This window comes from Bos grunniens, chromosome 17 (assembly GCF_055505025.1).
Source record: "Bos grunniens cultivar Pamir isolate PY7600 chromosome 17, Bosgru_T2T1.0, whole genome shotgun sequence".
NCBI lineage: Eukaryota > Metazoa > Chordata > Mammalia > Artiodactyla > Bovidae > Bos > Bos grunniens.
In genome coordinates this window covers 70353600-70374529 of record NC_141181.1, presented here as the reverse complement: position 1 = coordinate 70374529, position 20930 = coordinate 70353600, and the positions used below count along the sequence as shown (strand labels likewise).

General features: G+C 41.9%; 2 protein-coding genes across 15 annotated transcripts in view; one reads left to right on the top strand and one right to left on the bottom strand.

Annotated features, from left to right (window-relative positions):
- EIF4ENIF1 (eukaryotic translation initiation factor 4E nuclear import factor 1) overlaps positions 1-887 on the top strand; it is a 39673-nt gene extending 38786 nt beyond the window's left edge. For all 10 annotated transcript variants that reach the window (XM_086348912.1, XM_086348915.1, XM_086348920.1 and 7 more), the window contains one exon: positions 79-887. In XM_086348912.1, coding sequence (XP_086205038.1) covers positions 79-320 — 242 coding nt within the window. In that variant the 3' untranslated portion in view covers positions 321-887. The remainder of the gene's footprint in view (positions 1-78) is intronic.
- Positions 888-5262: 4375 nt separating this feature from the next.
- On the bottom strand, positions 5263-20116 carry DRG1 (developmentally regulated GTP binding protein 1). 5 transcript variants are annotated; one of them, XM_086348941.1, is made up of 9 exons: positions 19977-20116; positions 19073-19236; positions 17991-18166; positions 13871-13940; positions 11419-11588; positions 8130-8260; positions 6893-7060; positions 6508-6630; positions 5263-5575 (listed from the first exon to the last, which is right to left on the bottom strand). In XM_086348941.1, exons 2-9 carry the CDS (start codon positions 19194-19196, stop codon positions 5476-5478), a joined length of 1062 nt encoding a protein of 353 aa, XP_086205067.1. In that variant the 5' UTR covers positions 19197-19236; positions 19977-20116; the 3' UTR covers positions 5263-5475. The 5 variants fall into 5 exon arrangements, with proteins under 5 accessions (XP_086205067.1, XP_086205066.1, XP_086205069.1 ...); XM_086348940.1 differs by having other exon boundaries at positions 19073-19196; XM_086348943.1 differs by lacking the exon at positions 6893-7060.
- Between the last annotated feature and the right edge of the window lie 814 nt (positions 20117-20930).

Sequence of the window (20930 nt, the reverse complement as noted above, 5' to 3'; positions counted from 1 at the left end):
ACAGTGAAGCACGGCCTAGTGGAGAACTACTTCCCCTCCTTGTGCTCTGAATGAGAACCTTCCTTCGTATCTCCACAGTTCTTCATCCTCCAGGCTCTGGTTCCCAGGCAGCTGCTGTCAGCGTTCAGACGACTCCTCAGAATGTGCCCAGCCGGTCAGGCCTGCCGCATGTGCACTCCCAGCTCGAGCACCGCCCCAGCCAGAGGAGCAGCTCCCCTGTGGGCCTCGCCAAATGGTTTGGCTCAGATGTGCTACAGCAGCCCCTGCCCTCCATGCCCACCAAAGTCATCAGTGTAGATGAACTGGAGTACCGACAGTGAGCAGGGCAGGCGGGGCTCCCGCGCTCACCAAAGCCTGGACCTGCGGCGGCACCTGCTCAGGACTCTGCTTCCTCCTCTCACGTCGGTTTGCGGCTTTTACTTTGTAGCACTCTTGTGTGAAGCTGTCTAGGGCACCCAGGCTTCTGGTGTGGTCACTCTTGTGTGAAGCCGTCTGGGGCACCCAGGCTTCTGGTGTGGTCTGCGTTATGATGGAAGGAACTTAACCAGTCAGTGGAGTCTACATGGTTTGAATACAGGATGCAGTATTGTCAGTCCTAGAAAGTCTTTTTTTGTAAGATATGTGAATGAAGTGTTGGTGTCTTCACCAAGAGGTGGCACCTTAAGGGTTCTGAGGAAATAAATGTATAGACCCTTATGTACAGACCTGTGTATAAACAACTTTTGTACATACATATAGGATAGCTTTTTTGAAATTATACAGCTGTACATAAAAGTAGCTGGTGTTAGGTAAGCCTGTGTCAACATTTTGGATTTTTTTTTCACTTGTACAGTTGGGGCTTTTTCTTTTGGTTGATTAAAGTTGCATATGCTAAGTGTGTGAATGAAGTGAATGCCACTGCTGTGTTTTCTTCTTCCTGAATCCCTGCCTCTTCAGTAGGTTCTTGAGGGAAATTACCTTGAGTTTTTTCTGTAGGACTCATGGACCTGAACTCTGACTGGGAGGAGGAAGCCATGGCCCTCTTTCTTGAGCCTAATGACTCCAATGGGTGAGTTTAGACTGAGCTGACCCTATAGGTAGTCTTATGGCTAATATCAGATGATAATGTGTAATTTCTAAAATTAAACCCAACTAGAGAAAATAATTTATTGGGTAATCAGGTATATGGTCCTTTGTCACGTTTACTGGGGCAAAAGTCAACAGTTGGCTTCCTGGGTCTCCAAGTCAGAGTCCCCAATAGGGAAAAATGGAGCCTTAGTATTCTGATTCATTCCAGAATTTTTTCCATATAGAACTTCCCTCAAGACTCTGGTGCCTGTGTTAACTTCTTCTGTGTTCTTACTTCTCCGTTCCGTTATTCTGTGTACCGTAACTACATGCACAACACTGGGGAAAAGGAGTCTACCAGAATAACTATGGCCTTGAGTCCCCTTTCCTGACTGAAGGTTTTTTATTCCTCCCAATCTGAGGTGACAAATCTCAAGCTCCTCGACTTAACTCAGCCGATTTCTCAGTTCTTATCCATTTAGGGCCCTCAACTCTAGTTTGACTTCATAGTAGAGGCTCAAATAATGAGACCATTCTGGTTCGGCACAAGTGAAGTTAGCAAGATGACTGGATTTTGACTGAAAGGTTAAAAAAACAGCCTAAGGGTTAGGGGTGCAGCCTATAAACCTGGAGCTGCCCACCCTGCCCTATACTTCCAAGAACAAATAGCAAGTCGCTTTTCAACAAAACCTGGCTTTGTGGATTGAGCATGAGGTCTGCCTCTTCATAGTACTTCAGCTTCACCCCTCCCTCCCTGCAGTGGGACCTGAGTGAGTCAACTTCAGAAATAAGCCCTGTTTAGAATTCTCACAAATGCTTTGTTTCATAAACAAAAAATCTGGAAAACAGTCTCAAGCAACAGTGGCAAAACAGAAACCTGGATCCAATTCCATCTAGTGTGTCCTTTCACTTCCTTTCATATTGAACCAACAGTCCTAGGTGTAAAGTGGGGAGGGTTGGTTTGAAGCTGCTAGTGAGGAATTCCTTTTTAGGCTAGAAGCTAATACGACAGACATGAACAAATGTAGGCACCAAGCAAAGGGCAAAGCCAGTAGCTGGTGAGATGGGAGTCAGAAGAAAATAAAGGAATGCTGCTAAGAATAGCACAGCAGAAGCTAAATGCATAGATCTTAGAGCTATTTTGGTGAATGGAAGTAGAGGCAAAAAAGGAAGTGAATACAGTCTTCAGAAACTAAGAGCCAGCTATGGAGTAAGGAGAGCATGATGACATGATGTCTCAGCTAATAAGCCCTCTTACAGGGAGCAACTCTGGGGAGTCTAGCAGGCATGAGACAAGCTTAGAAGCAATCAAAGCTGGAAGGATGTGCAAAGCCTCCTCAAAGTAAAACAGCAGAGGGCCACAGAGAATCTCGTGGAAGTTGAGGGGTCAGGTAGGAAAGAACATTGCCTCCACCCCTAAGAAAGCAGTTGAGCAACCAGTACTTTGAAAATTAGTAATAATGAGAAGTAGGGGGAAAATGGGAAAGTACAGGAACTTCTGTGGTGGTCCACTGGTTAAAACTCCACACTCCCAGTGCAGGGGCCCTAGGTTCAATTCCTTGTCAGGCAATTAAGATCCTGTGTGCTATGAGGCACAACGAAAAAAAACAAAGCTAATTTTTTTTTTTTTTTTAATGGGAAAATACAGCCAGGTCTTCTTATAGGAGATTATAAGACAGTCTCTTATAAGGTAGAAAGAAAGTCAGGTCCACTGGCCTATAAATGAAAGGGATAAACTCCAAGAATGAAGATAACATACTGGAGTAAACAGACTCTTCAATATTCTACTCCCTTTACTAACAGCTGGTTCAAGAATGGGTATGAGACACTAAGAGGAATTGGCTGTGCAGCTTCTGGGAAATGGCTTCACCAAAAGTTAAGACTCAGCCCTCTTAGGCATCCTCTAGATACTGGTATAAAGCCCAAGGCTATAAAGATATTCTTCGACTGTGAAGGGCGCCATTTGCCCAGCAAAGCAGTGAACAGGATGGCATCATGGAAAGAATTTGGATCTTCAGTGACCCACCAGCTAGCCCATCTGAGCTCCAGACAACTTATGTGAGAGACCAAGTTTTCTTCCTTTCAGCCAGTTAAGTTATTGTCCGCTATTAAACACAGCTTAATACTTTTGGCCACCTGATGACAAGAACCGACTCACTGGAAAAGACCCTGATGCTGGGGAAGATTGAAGGTGGGAGAAGGGGATGACAGAGGATGAGATGGTTGGATGGCATCACCAACGCAATGGACATGAGTTTTAGTAGGCTCCAGGAGTTGGTGATGGACAAGGAAGCCTGGCATACTACAGTCCATGGAGTTGCAAGGAGTCAGACACAACTGAGCTGAACTGAACTGAAACACAGCTAAAGGCATTTGAAAAGAAAAATGGAAATTCAAGCTATGTTGTGACAGTCAAACAGCCCTAGTCGTGGAGTTCAGGAAGAGAAAGCTTTGCCCTGTAGGAATAACGCTCCTTGGTGGCCCCACCCCAGGCAGCATTCCAAACACAAAACTGTACCTCTCCCAGAACTCCCAAGTCTGAGCTCAGAAAGGAGGTAGGGTAATGCTCTCCTCAAACACCAGGGGGCCACTGATGGGGGAAGGGGAAGGTGTGGAAGGATGGAAGCAAAGCCCATTCAAAGCATATCCTGAAGCCTTGGAATGAACCCAGATTTCAACATCTTTCTCAACATTCTGGCATTTCATTGCCCAATGAAAGTGAATTTGAGGATTCCTCAAAACCCAATATAAGCTCTGCCTGGAAAGTAAACCTTGCTGGAAATCCCATATCTCAGAAAGCCAGTATCTCTGAAAAGCCAGAGTAGACTCTAAATTATGGCCTCTATCATGAATGTACCAGTGATATCAAGATCTACACCCTCCAAAGTCACTAGGATACCAGGCCTGAGAGGCTTATCTCCTGGGTCTGGGGACAGTGTTAAGCCCAAGCTCTAGGAAGATACGAGAGGGAAACAACTGTCACTAAGATAACAAGAGAAACAACTCCTGGAAAAGGCTGAGTGTGTAGATAATCCCACATCCTCACTGCTCACAGCCTGCTAGAAGCTCTAGTTCACCTCATCTAAAATCAAATTCTGTCTTCCTGTAAATCTGTTTCCCTTGCTGACTTTCTCATGGACCACCCTTCTCTATCATCCGTGCAATCCATAATTATATAGTCTTTGACTTCTCTCTGCAAAGAGCAGGCCAGTTGCCAGGTTTAGGTCTCTCCTCCTGTACGCCCACACCCTCTGTCTCCCATATTCTCACTAATCACTCCAACACACAGATTTTTGCCAGTCAATTTTCCACTATCAAGAAAACCCCTTTAAATTCCCTTATTAACCTTTAATGATGTCCTTAGTACCCTCTCTAGCAATCCTGACTCCATTACTTCTTATAACCTACCCTCCCTCCCACCTCCATACAAACACACAGGTGTACCCACAAACCTGCTCTGATCAGACTGGTTGCCTCACTTGCACTGGGCTACCTCCATGCTTTCATCCAGGTTATGTGCTTGGGGCCAGGACTGCCATGGGAAGTCCTGAAGTCAAGAAGGGCTGGGTTATGGCAAAGGAGACAGTGGCATGCAGCTGGCAGCACAGTTCAGCTCAACATTCAGCCCAACACACAGCTGTGTATCAGCCCGATACACAGCTGTGCTCTAACTAAAGGAGAGGAACCAGTGAAAACAACAGCCAACATTCACCAAGTATTTACATATCAGACACTGTGCTAATAAGCATTTTACAAGTACCATCTCTTAACACTAAGAATCTCCATTCTAGAAGGTGTTATTACCATCTCCATGTTACATGAGGAAACTGACACAGAGACCAAGTAATTTATGCAGAGTTCCACAGCTAATTAAAGGTGGGCTTGCCACTCAAAGCCCAATGTGTCTGGTCGGAGTATTTTACTGAACCACCATCTCCCAAGTGGGCTAGACTTGCAGGGAATAATCACTTAACTTACATCAAGTCCTTCCTTTCTCCAGTATCATTAGAGAAAGACCCCTTGAAAGGACTGAAAGGACCACATCCAGTTGGAAGCATCTCATGACTAACCACCAGATGAAATGCTGCAGTCATATTTTTACCCATTTCACATTCAATACCAAGCTCCCAAGGACCTCTTCTGCAGCTGCCTCACTGTACATAACCATCCTCATTCAATCCATCTCAAAACAAATTCTGACAATGACACATGAACTGTACATAGTCAGCTGGCCTACCAGGTCCTTTATGCAGCTCAACATATAAGGTGACACCAAGTTAAGACAAGTGAAGTTCCAATTTGGGTGCTTCCATCTCCCTCCCTGACCCTGATCCAGTGCCTGTCAAACCCAGGAGGGGCTTGGAGTCAGGTGTTTGATCGTGGAGAAAGCTGCTAGGCTTGGCCCAGCAGATGGGGAAGGGGATGGCATCACTTCTTCACAATCTGAATGACATCCTCGTCCTCCAACGTATGGTCTTTACCCACTTTTTGAGGATTGTGTTTCACAGACAGACCCCACACCAGAGCACTGTATGGAAGGAAAAAAAGAACATTTAGTGTAAATAATCACCTAGCTTCTAGCTACCTAGGTGTCACTTTCTGTTTAGAGTTAGCATTCCAGTTCTTAAGAGTCAAAGGCCTGCAACAGACAAGGTTCCCAATCCCCAGTCAAAGCCCAAAGGCTTTAGCTTCCCCTGAAGTGTGGCACACTGGAGCCTTCACATAAAATGTGGAAGACTTAAAAGTTATGTGGTTCCCCATGCTCCAGAGCCAATTTATGAAAGTCAAGCAAAAAAATACAAATGAGAAGTGTGACAAGACTAATTTAAAAATAAAAGGAGAAAGCACAGACTTGTTACAGAGAAATACCCTGAAATAATTGACTGGAAATTGATTCCTACAAATGCAATGTCAGTTACAGGATACTAGTTTTCATTGGGCCTATGAACCATCAGTGGTTACTGGTAAGAAACGTAGGATATCCTTCCTTAGCCATACTAGGAGAACTCTATCAAGAGAGTATTTGCTTATCCAAAAGGTTTAGGGGGGGCTCAGTACCCAGTGAAGCCCAATATGATGCTGGCAGGAAGAATTAACATTTTGTGTTTGCCAAGAGGAAAATGAATTAACAAGAGAACCTCAGAGCAATTTGTATTGTCAGCCCTCCCAACTTGAAACGGTGTTTAGGGCTCTTCCTGCTCCAAGTTGGCATGGTGTCACTTTCTGTTTTGATTTAGCATTTAAGAAGACATTGCAAGGTTCTAACCAAGCAAGCATTTCCTGATGCCTAATTTCTATAACAGGGAGGCCTGGCGTGCTGCGATTCATGGGGTCGCAAAGAGTCGGACACGACTGAGCGACTGAACTGACTGAATTTCTATAACACTATCCTAAGAATTATTCATTAGAAGAATCAGTAGCTCACAGGGAAAAGAAGGCACCACATGCCATCATACTTACTATTTAAATTCTTTGATAAGATTTTTGTGAATCTTCATGCAGAAATCCTCCACCGTGGTCCTGGAGTAAGGCAGCACCACTGGAGACGTGTAATCAGGCAACTGGCCCTTGGGTTTGGTGTAACTAGAACACAGAGGGAGCAAGGCTGCTTACTTCTTAGAATGCTTCATGTGTGAACACAACTCAACCCTCCATCAACCCAGACCAGACATGGATAACCTCTATCTTGAGGGAGAAGGTGCCCTCAATATGGCCTTGCAGATGATAGGAATTAATTTATTTTTATCTCCAAAAACAGATTATGTTAATGAGCTCTAGCAGGTATTATTTTTGGACAGTCTGCTTTAAGTCCTACAGTAATAACACCCTCTCCACTAAGACTTACATCCTCACTAGTTTCAGATAGTCCCAGATCTTTTCCAACAGGTCATCAAAATTCCAGCGGTGATGGGCAGAGATGGGTACACAGTGTGGCACCTTATAGATAATATCCAACTCCTCAATGGAAATCTGATCAATCTTATTTAACACATAGATACAGGGGATATAGACTCTACAGAAATAGAAAAACAGTATGTTAGTCTAGAGCTGTGGACAAGACTGTCAGTCTGATTCAACAGCCCCTCACCCAGGACTCAAAATCAGAGACTCTAAACTGGAATCATGAGGAAGTCAGCCAAAAAAAAGAAAATGTTTCCTATCAAAATAAGGTAGAACATGCAAAAAGTGAATTATCAGTTAAGAAGTAACGGAACTCAAGCCACAGTCCCTAATCATGCAACTAATTATTGAGAAAGCATGTTGCAGTGTAAATAATATAAGCTTTAGAGTCACACAGAATGTATTCCCAGCTCTGTCACTTTCTAGACATGTGTCCCTAGGCGATCTCAGAGTTAATTTCCCAGTTGTTTTATGAACTGTAAGAATGTAAAACACTTCTAATAGTATAATAACTTCAAGAATTAAAAAAAAAAATTTTAAACACAACATCTAGCAGTGTCACAATCCTAACTGTTCAATCAATAGGGCAGCTAAGGTTACTAATAATTAGGCCAGCTACAACTTCTCAGGCTTCAGTTGCCTCACTTATAAAACATGTAACTCAAAGCACCAGTTTTTGTCTGTTTTCAAAATGCCAGAAATAACTTAACAGTAGTTTCAATTATTAATTTCAAATAGTACTGTCTCATGTTATGTAAGATCTCAGTTATGTACTCTTAGAGAACAGATACATCCCAGTCTGCTCTAAGTTCTGCAGAAGAGCCTACAGAATTTCTCAGATGGATTAATTCTGTGAGAGCAGACTGAGAACCTACTCTCTTGAACCATCATACAACACAGAGCTTAGGGGATAGTCTAGTTCATAGCAAGTAACTGAAACAAGCAATTTGATAATCATCAAACTTCAGAGCAAAGAAGGATGTTAGCAATCAAGAACAACCCTTCATTTTATCAAGAAAGCAAGGAAAAAAAGAAGAAAAAAAAAAAAGAAAGAAAGCAAGGCCCACTATTATTAATAAGAGCACAACTGGAGTTAGAACTGCTGTCTGCCAGGTTCACAATCCAATGCTGTTTCCATTACAAGGCTTCAAATTCAAACTCAGGCACCATTTAATCAGTACCTGTTTCCTTCCACCACATCAATGAGGTCATCTGCTGTGGCGTCACTACGCAGAGTCACATCAGCATTATGGATTTTGTACTCAGCCAGAATGCTCTTCACAGTTTCAGCATCCAGCTCACTCTGAGGGCACTGAATGGGCACAGAAGACAACAACTGGTCAGAGAGCAAAAAAAAAAAAATCTCCTAAAAGTATCTGTTGATAGACCCAGATAATTCTAGATAAAGGGCAAATTTATTTCTAAAGACCATTATCCTAGATAAGACAGGCTTTGAGTAGGAAATACTTAAAATCTAAAGAGGTAATTAAATTAAAATGTCATATGGGTGGGCCCTAATCCAATATGACTCATGTTCCCCCTTACAAGATTGGAACACAGACACACAGAGGGAGGATCATATGAAAACACAGGAAAAGACAGCCATTTATAAGCCAAAGACAGAGGCCTCAGAAGAAACCAGTATGGCTCACATCTTGATGTCAAATATCCAGCCTCCAGAATTAAGAGAATTATATTTCTGCTGTTTACACCACCCACTCTATAGTACTTTACTACAGCAGCCATAGCAAAAATACAGAAAGAAGCCTCCAACTCAAACATTATGAGAAGATAATAGGAAAGATCTTTGGGGCAGGACAGCTTAAGTCTATGCCAGTCAAATAATTTGGACCTCTAGCATATTAGATGTTATAGGAAATTCTCAATCCTCAATTATATGACTTAGAAGGAGCATTTGATAAAACCGATCACTCTACCAATCTGAAACACTTTCTTTAATTGGCTTTCAGGATTCTAAACTTCTCTGATTTTCTTTCTTGACTGAGAAGTTTCATTTGCTGATTCTTCCCATCTCCTGGCCTCTAATCATTGTGAGAGTGTGGAGGAAGGTATCACAAAGCTCAATCCTTGGAACTCTTTTCTATTTATACTTCCTTCCTCAGCTAAGTGATCTCAGCTAAGCTCATGGCTTTAAAATTGATAACCAATAAATTTATACCTGCAGCAAGATCTTTCATCAAATGCCTACTGCTACTGCTAAGTCACTTCAGTCGTGTCCGACTCTGTGCGACCCCACAGACGGCAGCCCACCAGGCTCCCCCGTCCCTGGGATTCTCCAGGCAAGAACACTGGAGTGGGTTGCCATTTCCTTCTCCAACACATGAAAGTGAAAAGTGAAAGTGAAGTCGCTCAGTCATGTCCGACCCTCAGCGACCCCATGGACTGCAGCCTACCAGGCTCCTCCGTCCATGGGATTTTCCAGGCAGGAGTACTGGAGTGGGGTGCCATTGCCTTCTCCGATCAAATGCCTATTTGACAGTAATATTTGGATATCTAACTTGAGTGTTACTGGCATCTTAATATCTGATCTTCCCCTCCCTTCCAAACCTATTCTGCACTTAAATCCTATCATTTTAGTCACGAGAGTCCGTTTTCTAGCTCATAACAAAAACTCACCATCACCTCTTTCTCTCACAACCCACATCCAGTTTAGCTGTAATTCCCACCAACTATTTCCAAGATCTTTCCACAATAACTACTCCACATCTCCTCCACTATTACAACTCTGATCTAAGAAACAATCACCTCTTGCCTAGATTATTTTAATAACCTCTTAAATGGGTTCTGTGTTTCTGTTCTTAACCCATTTCAGTCTGTTTTCAACAAACAGCCAGACTGATTCCATTAAAACCTGAATCAATTTTATTCCACAGACTGGAACCCAACCATCTTCTGCAAAGTAAAAGTATGTACGGCCCTATGCCATGACTTCGTTTCTTAACTATTCTTCTACTTGCTCATCCTGTTGGTCTTCAAACAAGCAAAGGCAAGCTCTACCTGTCTTGCACTTGGATGTTCCCTCTACATGAAATGCCCTTCCTCAAGATATTCATTTGGTTCACTCCTTCTTGTCACCTCAGTGAAGATTTCTCTGATCAACCTACTTAGAACCACAACCCTTCCACCAACACTCTCCATCCTCTTTCCCTAGTTAACTTCTGTCCTTAGTTTATCCTAACATAATACGCTGTAATAGTGCAGCAGGTAGCACTCAGACTCATAATATACTATAATCACTCATTAATTTTGTTTGCTACTTACCCATTCGAATATAAAGCCAGGAATTTTTGCCCCCTCTTCCATTTCCAAATAGGAAAAGGAGTACATCAAGCCTGTATATTGTCACCCTGCTTATTTAACTTATATGCAGAGTACATTATGAGAAACGCTGGGCTGGAGGAAGCACAAGCTGGAATCAAGATTGCCGGGAGAAATATCAATAACCTCAGGTATGCAGATGACACCACCCTCACGGCAGCAAGTGAAGAAGAACTAAAGAACCTCTAGATGAAAGTGAAAGGGGAGAGTAAAAAAGTTGGCTTAAAGCTCTACATTCAGAAAACTAAGATCATGACATCCGGTCCCATCACTTCATGGCAAATGGATGGGAAACAGTGTCAGACTTTATTTTTCTGGGCTCCAAAATCACTGCAGATGGTAACTGCAGCCATGAAATTAAAAGATGCTTACTCCTTGGAAGGAAAGTTATGACCAACCTAGATAACATATTAAAAAGCAGAGACATTACTTTGCCAACAAAGGTCTGTCTAGTGAAGACTCATGAGAGTCCCTTGGACTGCAGGGAGATCCAACCAGTCCATCCTAAAGGAGATCAGTCCTGGGTGTTCATTGGAAGGACTGATGCTGAAGCTGAAACTCCAATCCTTTGGCCACCTGATGTGAAGAGCTGACTCATTTAAAAAGACCCTGATTCTAGGAAAGATTGAGGGCAGGAGGAGAAGGGGACGACAGAGGATGAGATGGCTGGATGGCATCACCAACTCAATGGACATGGGTTTGGGTGGATTCCGGGAGTTGGTGATGGACAGGCTGGCATGCTGTGGTTCATGGGGTCGCAAAGAGTTGGACACGACTGAGCGACTGTACTGACTGAACTTCCATTTCCCCGGAAAGCCTAAAACAATGGTGGCCCATGGGAGGTGCTCTATAAATCTGTGTTGAATGAATGAAAATAGATGATATAAGCAGCCATCTACTTCATGCAAGCATAAGCTTTAGTTCCATACCACCCCAAAGAGGAAATAAAGCCACAAAAGTAGTCTGAGACGGACTCCTGTCCTACTCTGTCAGTCATTACAATGTCATTGTAGGACTTCAATTAGCTCTGGGAGAAGCCAAGCAATTTCCAAATGTCAGTGTCCACGAACCACAATCCACTCTCCACCCCAGTCCCTTCAACAACCTACCCCATATACTTTCTTCACTTACAGTGGCTGTGAGATTAATGCCTCCTTTATCCTTCTTCTTAAAGCCAATGTTGGGGGGTTTGCTGTTCAAGCGAATGCCAAAGCCTTCCAGCTCATTTTCAATTATCTTCTTATGTCCCAAGGGTTTCAGGACATCCAGAACAATCAAGATCAAGTTACACGTTCTGGCCACTGAAGAATTGAAAATAAAAAAATCTTTTTCAAAGATCATTAAAGACCTGCAAATGCAGGAGATGTAAGAGACGAAGGTTCGATCCCTGGGTAGGGAAGGTCCCCTGAAGGAGGAAATGGCAACCCACTCCAGTATTCTTGCCTCAAAAATCCTATGGACAGAAGAGCCTAGTGGGCTACAGTCCATAGCGTCACAAAGAGTCGGACACAACTGAAGTGACTTAGCATGCATACATATACACACACACATGAAGTTAAGGTTTCCAAAGATTTATGCCAGAGTCACTCTGCAATGTATGCTTTGTTTTCTGTTAGTGCATGGAGAGATGTGTCTAGATCTAGATATACTAGCATTCTAGATACACTAGCAGAAAAATAATTTGGAATGAAGATACAAACCAGGTAATAACCTGAATCCCTGAAAAAGTTCAGAAAGATTTAAAAGAAAAGTTATCCAGTTCGCATATTTTTTGTCAACTTTCTTGAGCTATAATTTATAAAAAATAAATAGTACCCATGTTAAGCATACAATTTGATCACAAATGTATACACCTATGTAACCACCATAGCAACTGAGATTCGGAACATTTCATCATCTCCAAAAGTTCCCTTGTACCCCTTTGCAATCTCTCCCTTTCAATTCCCAGTCACCCACTGCTCTGTCACCATAGGTTAAGTTGCATTTTTAAGAATTTTCTATAAATGGAATCATACAAAATATAGTCTTTTGTGCCCAACTCTTTTCATTTAGCAAGTTCCTAATAGTCATCCATGAATGACTTCAAACCTATAATTCTATAAATAGCTAAATTATTACTTTAATGTAAGGGTGGAATAAAAATACTTTCAAACATGAAAAAAACAAGAACAATTTACCTATCATTCACTCTTTTTCGTTAAGTTTCTAAATAATGTACTTCAGCAAAACATGAAAATAACCCAAAAAAGGTAAGACAACAACTCTAAGAAATAGGGGATCCCATACACAATCTCAGCCATGCAAAAAATCTGGAGCTGGAGAAGGAAATGGCAACCCACTCCAGTATTCTTGCCTGGGAAATCCCATGGACAGAGGAACCTGGTGTGCTACAGTCCCTGGGGTCACAAAGAGTCAGACACGACTGAGCAACTTCACTTTCACTTTCAAGAAATAAATAAATGTATCTATAAAAAAAAATCTGGAGCTACACTGTCCAACACAGACTCCACTAGCCACCTGGGGCTATTCAAATTTAAATTAAAATGATAAAATTTAAAATTCCATAACTCAATTGCACCAGGCACACAAAGTCCTCAATAGCCACTGTATTCAAATATCTAGAAAAATACTGATTGATAGGCATTTGATCTACTGGAACATTTGAAAACTATTAGCAAACAGAAAAGCAAACAAAATAAGAACCAATTATTAACTCAATGAAAAACAAATTTAAAGAGCAGATTTCAAGATTAAAGAAATCAAGTCATAATACAGTACTTATCTCAGCACTGAATAAGTTACACAGTCATTACATAATAACATAAACCATGACTGATGAGTTAACTAAAAATTATAACTTGAAAAAATATATTTGAAAAAATAGAAGAGATATGGAGTATGAGAGAGCTAATTTCCTACCATAACATGAAACCAATAGATGGTATTTAAAATTAATTAACCATGAAACAGTAATATAAGCATAACATTTTAAAATATGAAGTAGAATAAACAGTTGAAGACTTGACAGTACTTGCCAATGGGGAATGACAGTAGAGATGAAAACAGATGGAGTAGCAGATTAGTGCAATTTATGATTAGTCTTTTTTTTTTTTTTTAAAGGTTGCATCATGTGGCTTGTGGTCCTTGACCAAGGATTGAATCCACTCCCTAAGCAGTGAAAGCATGGAGCTCTAACCACTGGACCACCAAAGAATTACCCTATGATTAGCCTTTTATAACATTTTACTTTATTTATTTTTTTGTATAAAATTTTACTTTAAATGAAAAAAAAAAAGAAGAAAAGGCATGAGTGGGAGTCAGGAAACCTGAGGTCTAGCTCTGAATCTGTCACAACAGGGCAACATTCTATCAAAGCGCTTCACTTCTCCTGTCCTTCCTTTCCCTTCAAATGGGGGTCTGGACTGTTCTCTGAATACCTTCAAGTTCCAACATTTTGCTCCAGTGAGAAGTCAGGTAAAACTACTCCCTTCACTGTGGTGCCAACTCCAAGCTCCACAGTCCCTAAAGGAACAGCACCCAGTGAAGAGATGATATACCAGGACGGTGGCCCCAGAATACCCACCTGCAATGACTTGACGGCCTCTACCTTTCCCATCCTTGGCACCCTCAATGATACCTGGGAGATCCAGAAGCTGCAAGATTAAGGAGAGAAAAGGAAAAGTTGGTTATAAATCTCAACAGATTAAACAGAATGATTTAAGTATTCAAAATTCAGGAGATCCAAATCTAACCTTCCTTGTAAGTCAATGTGTAAATCTTACTTTTACTAAGCATCTACTAAATACCAGCTGCAAGCTTCTTACATACTTTATCTCACTCAAAATACGTAGCAAGTCTGTGAATAAGGATATTAGTTGAAGTTCAGAGAGGATAAGTGGTTTGCCCAAAGTCACAGTCCAAATAAATCAGATTTTAATCCACATCTTGGGGACACAAATCCATAATTCTACCTTAGTATCTTTCAATATTTTCCCACTTTGCAGAAAGTTGAGCCTCCACACAAATTCTTTACTATAGATAATAACTGGATCATGATATTCACAAGTGATAAATCCTGAGACCTTTGCAAATCCTCCAATTCACAAAAATTTCTGCAGCCATTCTTAAGCAAGCACACAAGAATCGCCTATAAAACAATTCAGAATGCAGATATTTAAGCCCTATTCCTGCAAATTCTACTTTGCAAGAGCCAAAGTAGGATTCAGATACTGATGTGTATTTCAAAAGGCTCCAAGGGTGACTCTGATGTGTCCTCAGTTGAAAATAACCACTCAATTGCCCGGGAAATGCAATAAAGTAAAACTTCACATAAGTCACAGTGTATGTACCTAATGATAAGAACATCAAAACCAAATCTGTAGCACTCATGATTCAAATTCATAAACTACAGTTACAAGCTCTTAAGAGTCCGTTACAAGCATATGTAAAACCTGAAAATACCAAGGGCCATGGTACTGAATGGCCAATACTGAATTATCTACATGAACAGACAGGGATATAGTTAGAGCTTATCAAAACATCATTTAAAACTAGTCTTTGCTGGGGAATTCCCTGGCAGTCCAGTGGTTAAGACTCTCCACTTTGAATGCCGAGGGCCTGGGTTTCATCCCAGGTCTAGGAACTAAGATCCTACAAGCTGTGCAGCATGGCCGAAGGGAAAAAAAACAACTATCCTTTGTGGTAAGCATATCTGATATTACAGAAATATACTTCACATTAAATAAACCACAAGGAAAAAGAACAAACTCGGGAGGTGTTTAGAGTTCAACTTTTCCATTCAAGAACCTGCTCAAAAGCTCCTCTCTATTCCTCACTACATAATAAATAACATCACCTCCTCTAAAACTGGGACTAGTGAGCACACCAGATCTTGATTTCTAAGTACCTGTCTCCAACAAAAGGGAGGAACAGCTCCTTCAGAAGTGGTTCATTGCAGGGCTGGGGCAGGGAAAATGTAAGATAAGCCTGGGGACCTCCCTGGTGATCCAGGGGCAAAGACTACACTCCCAATAATTCAGGGGGCCTAGGTTCAATCCCTGGTCAGGGAACTAGATTCTGCCTTCTGCAACTAAGACCTGGCACAGTGCAATAAATAAAATAATATTTCCTTTAATATTAAACTGAGAAAAAAAGAGCAAGAGCTTTCTAACTGTGGCAGCTGAACATGTTGGAGAAATTTATTGAGGCCCCAACACACATAAAAGCAAGTTAACTTAAGCTTTTCTTGAGAGGGAAATATTTAAAATTACATTAAACTATTTAAATATTTTAAATTACACTGAACTATTAAAATGTGGCAACTAAATTTCACCCAATAAAAACAGGCCATCCTTTACATATATGAATTTCAGATTACAACTAAGAATTGAGAAAAGAAAAAATATATCTTCAAATCACATAACTGTAGGATTTTAAGATCTGGATGCTAACCTACTTTAAATTCGAATGCCTTTAGAAGTTAAAGCAGATATATGTGCATGTCCATATACATAGATACACAACACACACACACACACATATATATGACAAGAGTCCTAGGGACTCTGGCAAGGTGAAACATAAGCCCCATAATTTTTAAAGCACTGTACATCCACTTTGCAGGCCAATCTGTGACAATGTGAAACATCAGTTTTCTTCTAACATCACTGGTTAATTGGTTAGTTGGTGGTTCAGCTACTAGTTGAACATCTCCAGACACAGTAACTAATTACCTCAAGAGGTACTATTCCATTTTTAGGCACCTTTATTGTTAAAAAAAATCTTCCTAACACCACCACCAACAACAAAAACCAGAAATCAATCTCCTTATAATTATTAGATGGTTCTAATTTTGTATACCATTCCCCAGAGAATCACAGATAATGAATCCTCTGCCACAAAAGAGCCTTTAAAAAAACATTTTGAGGGCAATCATTTTAATCCAGTTAAACACACCTACTAGTATGCCTACTTAACTTGGTTTCTGGAGAAAGTTGAAAGGGAAGGAAAAACAGGCAGAGGGCACAGATGAAAAAGAAAGCACCATGAAAAAAAGGAAGAAAAAAACCTGAAAAGGTCAAAAGAGACTGAAATAAATAAAGGTTTTGAGGAAAAGACAAGAAAAGAGAGGGGTTTTACCAAGCGTTGCCATAACATCTCTTCAGGAAAGAGGTTACTCTCTGAACTGACAAAACTGACTATCAATAAGATTCTGAAATCCGATGAAATTAAGAAATGGTCCAGATATGCCCAAGTGTCCTCATTCTTATTATATACATTGGCATGGAGTCCTAGAAAGGCATGTGTTCTAATGGAACCTAACCAGAAAGAAAAAGTCACTGAAAATACCACCAGGACACTGGTCCCTCCTTACTTCAGACTCTGTAATAAGGAAATATGAATGCACTTCACAACTCACTCTGTAACTCACTGTTTAGAGGGAAAACAAATGCCTACACTAAAGAGTTTTTAAATGTTCTGCCAAGGCACTGGGGGCATTCTGATTTTCAAGACAAACAGCAATTCTCAGTATCTGTCAACCTACTAGATCCAAGAAGCTCACAATTTCACCATTAGATTCTACTACACCGATGTCAAAAATAACAGATCCAAATCTTTGGAAAGTTGGATTTTTCAGAGATTACTATGGCAAAAATTAAGCAACACACAAAAATAAGGGTGGAAAAAGAAACAAATGTGGCAGTATTCAATCTGACTCCAAAGTCTGAGAAGTTACATGGTACCTAACAGTGTCCATATCCCATTAGTAAATAACTAATTGTTATTTACTTACAGCTACAGTAAATGTAGCTGTAAGATTATAAATAATTGTTTGGCTCTAACTGTTAAAGTAACAGGTTACTTCTCTTGGTCTGGAGCACCACAAAAAATTACTAGGAACAGAAAAGTTGTCAGGAAATAATTACTAAGACACTGAGGGTATGAACCTACTGAGACACTAAGGGTTTGGGAACCTCTAGCCTAGATTCAAATGTCATGAAATTCAGAACCTTACCTTCTTAGCTGCGGAGCCAAAAAGAAAGTGTTACATCATATTTTACACATATCTTTCATACCCAAGTGGACTCCTCATTTGGGAGCCCTAAATCTATCATCTATCTGAGAACTTTTGAAGACAACAACTTCATTAAGCCTCACAGATAAGAATTACCTTCTAAAAAGGGTCTGATCATGTTATTCTTTATTAAGAAGTTTCTAATGGCTCCCAGCTATGTACAAGATAAAATTCAACTTCCTTGACAGGCACATAAGATCCTTCATAATTCAGCTCCAATCTACCTTTCCAAATTCAGTTTCTACTACTTCCTATCCACAGCTAAGCTCAAAATGCAGGCTGTTCCCCATTACAGCTGCCTGAAATTGCCCTTTATATTCTCCAGCTGATAAAATTCTAATAAACATCAAAACCCATCTTACTGTCACTTTCCATGTAAAGCTTTTTCTGTCTTAGCAGACCTTCCCTCACCCCATCCTCGGGTGGAAAAAGTAGTCCTTCCTTTCTCCGTGTTTTCACAAACGATATTTTTATTTGTGTGCACTGGTCTTCTCTGTCTCCCCTGCTAGCCAAAGAGGTTCTGGTAGATCAAATACGAGGCCTGGCATACAGAAAGTTCCAAGTAAGTTTTTTTTAATGAATGGAAGAACTGACTTCTTCCAGTCCTTGGCCTGCAGGCCTAACTTACCTGGATCTTAGCACCTTTGTATCTGATGACGCCAGGCACAGTGGTCAGGGTAGTGAACTCATAGGCTGCCACCTCAGAATATACCCCTGCCAGGTTACTGAGCAGCGTTGACTTCCCCACAGACGGAAAACCCACAAACCCAATTCGAGCATCACCCGTCTTGGCAACATCAAATCCTAAAATATCAATAAATATAAAAAGAAGAATGTTATCCTGGGAGCATTGAGACTCAAGCAATTCCTTTTACATTCTGGTCGCCTACCCCTCTAAAACCTATTTCTCCAACTTTTAACAGTTTTATCTCTAGGGTAGAACTTAAGCACACAAAATTCCCCCATGGCAATTCACAGTATTTAATGGATTGTTTGATGGAAAAACTTTATACCTCTAACTGTTGTTATATACCTATGCACAGTATTTAGGGCCCAAATATTATACAATAATTGATCTAAAAAACTTTTTTTTTTCCCTACAAACTCTGGGAACTGTGTGACTAGCAGGAGTTTTCTTTTCTTACAATTCGTTGCAAACAAATTCAAAGCCAAATTTGTGGCCCTTCTCTAGAAGTGTACAGACCTTGTGACATTACTTTTCATACCAACTTTCTCTTGGCTTCAACTTACTCTTCCTACCTTCACTTCCCTTTGCAGGAACTTCCTTTATCTTGTCGACTCTTTATTTATATATTTCACTGAGCCAACATAAATCTATTTTGGATCAGGACAGGATATACATAAACAAAACCCTAGTTCACTTAGAGAGAATATTCATTAACCTTTGAAATCAGCAGAATTGGGAATTCCCTGGCAGCCCAGTGGTTACAATCCTGCACTTTCACTGCCAAGGCCCAGGTCAATCCCTGATAGGGGAACTAAAATCCCACAAGCAACATTGTATGGCCAAATAAAAAAAAAACCCACACAAACCCAGAAATCAATAGAATAAAAATAAACACAATTCAAGAATTTAAGCTTAGAAAACATAAATCTACTTTGATAGACATTTCTAAACTAGTTTTTACCTTTACTACTTTCATAAAAATTACACACACACAAAAGGAAAAGAGAAACCCAAACACAAACCTTCTCCTGGTCCTCCACCACCACCACCTTTTGGAGTAATGAGCTCCCTGCGAAGCTTAGCAAGACGAGCCTTAAGCAACCCTAGGTGGTGTGCTGTGGCCTTGTTCTTCTGAGTCCGAGCCATCTATTAGGGAGGAATCACAGCCATAAATCAGAAGCAGTTCCTACAAGGTAAAACATCCAGAATGAATGCTCCCTCAGCTCTGAGAAGGATGTTTTCTTCTAAATCCTCTAACGTCACTATACCCATTTTAAGTCAGACTTTGAAAGAGTAAAAATCCATTCTCTCCATCACCCAGTCAATTCGCCTCATTACAGAGCAAACAACTGAGGCCCAGAGAAGAAATGTGACCAAAATCATTACAATCAGCGTTCACAGATTAGACTACAACTCAACTGCTGAACCCTTTTCAACTGCTTGTACCCCGTGTACCCCAATCGATTTTAAAGAACTCTGAGCCCTTCAGACAGAAGAACCACACAACAATCCAGGTGAAATCAAACCTACCACAGGTGACAATTTACTTCCAGATCCTATTCCCGGGAGCAACACTCTGGGAAAGGGGGTCACCAAAGCAGAGACTAGGGAAGAAGGGGTGTAAAGAAAGATACTGAGGTTCGTGAGCAAGTCAGGGCTAAAGTGAGGAGATATGATTCCGTGCTGCTCACAGAAAAGAAACAGAAAACTGAAAGTTCAGACAGAAGCCGAATGCTGGGAGGGGGCGCCAAGTAAGGTGCAAAAGTAAGTAGCGCGGGCCCGGGCTGAGGGGAGTCAAGAAGAGCGAGCACAGGCTGAGGGGAGGCCGGCAACGCGGCCCCGGGCCTGACACGTCTGAGGGGAGCTCAGGCGGGAGCAACGCCGCTTCAGAGGAAGGCTAGGACGGAGCGTTCGAGCGTCCGTTACCTCGGCTTCGATCTCCGCGATCTTAGCTAGGGTGCTGCTCATGGTGGCGAGTTGCGGGGGACTCAACGGCCTCCACAGGAGCAGTTCCCCGCCTCACAGTCGCCGGCAGACCGGCCACAACCACCAGGCGCTACAGCAGTGCGCAAGCGCGGTATTTCCTGTTTCTCACGAGAGTTCCCCGCGTGGCTCACCGCGAGATTTACAACGTGAATTGGTTTCCTCCTCCTCCTCAGCCCGCCCCGCCCCGTCCCGCGAGCCAGTGCGGTGTCATAGAGCCCGCGGGACTGGGGGCCAGAGAGGCCGCCCCGGTCCTTACCTCCCCGAGCGCGCTGAGGGTCGCGCGCCGCTCGGCCCCGCCCCGCCGGACGTGCGCTCCGCGCAGGGCTCCGCGCCCAGCGCTCGGCGCGTGGTGTATGTGGAGCGACTCCTCGCTGCTGACCCGCAGCGATCAGACTCTCTTTCCTGAAAAGGGTACCCACATCTTCCTCGCCAGCACCGACGGGTGCTGGGGCCCCTTTCCCTGCTGGGGAGACACCCGGGGGACTGCTTGGCCTCCTGGGTTGATGTGGAGACCGATCTTCAGCCTGTCTTGTCCTCTTGGGAAAAGAAAATACCCCCTTTCCATCACTCAAAACTATTTTTAGCTGTCTGTTTTGTTTACCCCCCCCAACCCCGAGTAAAGTGCGTGGCACATGGTGAGGCTGCAGTAAACGCATGCTTGGATAATTCCCAAAGAACCGGTCCTTGGAACATTGCTTGTAATACTGAAAAACTCTAAACTGTGTTAAGGATAATTAAATAGCGGTACCTCCATGCTGTGAAATACTATTTCAGGCATTAAAACGTAGATCTGTGTGGTCTTAACTGAAAGGATGTCCAGGACATAGTGTTTCAAGAAAAAAATGGTAGCAAGACTGCACCTACGTTGTGATCCCAATTATGTTAAAGTTCAGT

Coding starts and splice junctions, on each gene's coding strand:
- DRG1 (XM_086348940.1), bottom strand. CDS start 20,018: ATGAGCAGCACCCTAGCTAAGATCGCGGAGATCGAAGCCGAG. Junction 19,197..19,976: donor TCGCGGAGATCGAAGCCGAG/GTAACGGACGCT, acceptor CCTCCCTAATAG/ATGGCTCGGACTCAGAAGAA. Junction 6,631..6,892: donor TATCTGAAACTAGTGAGGAT/GTAAGTCTTAGT, acceptor TCTGTGTTCTAG/TTACACCAAACCCAAGGGCC.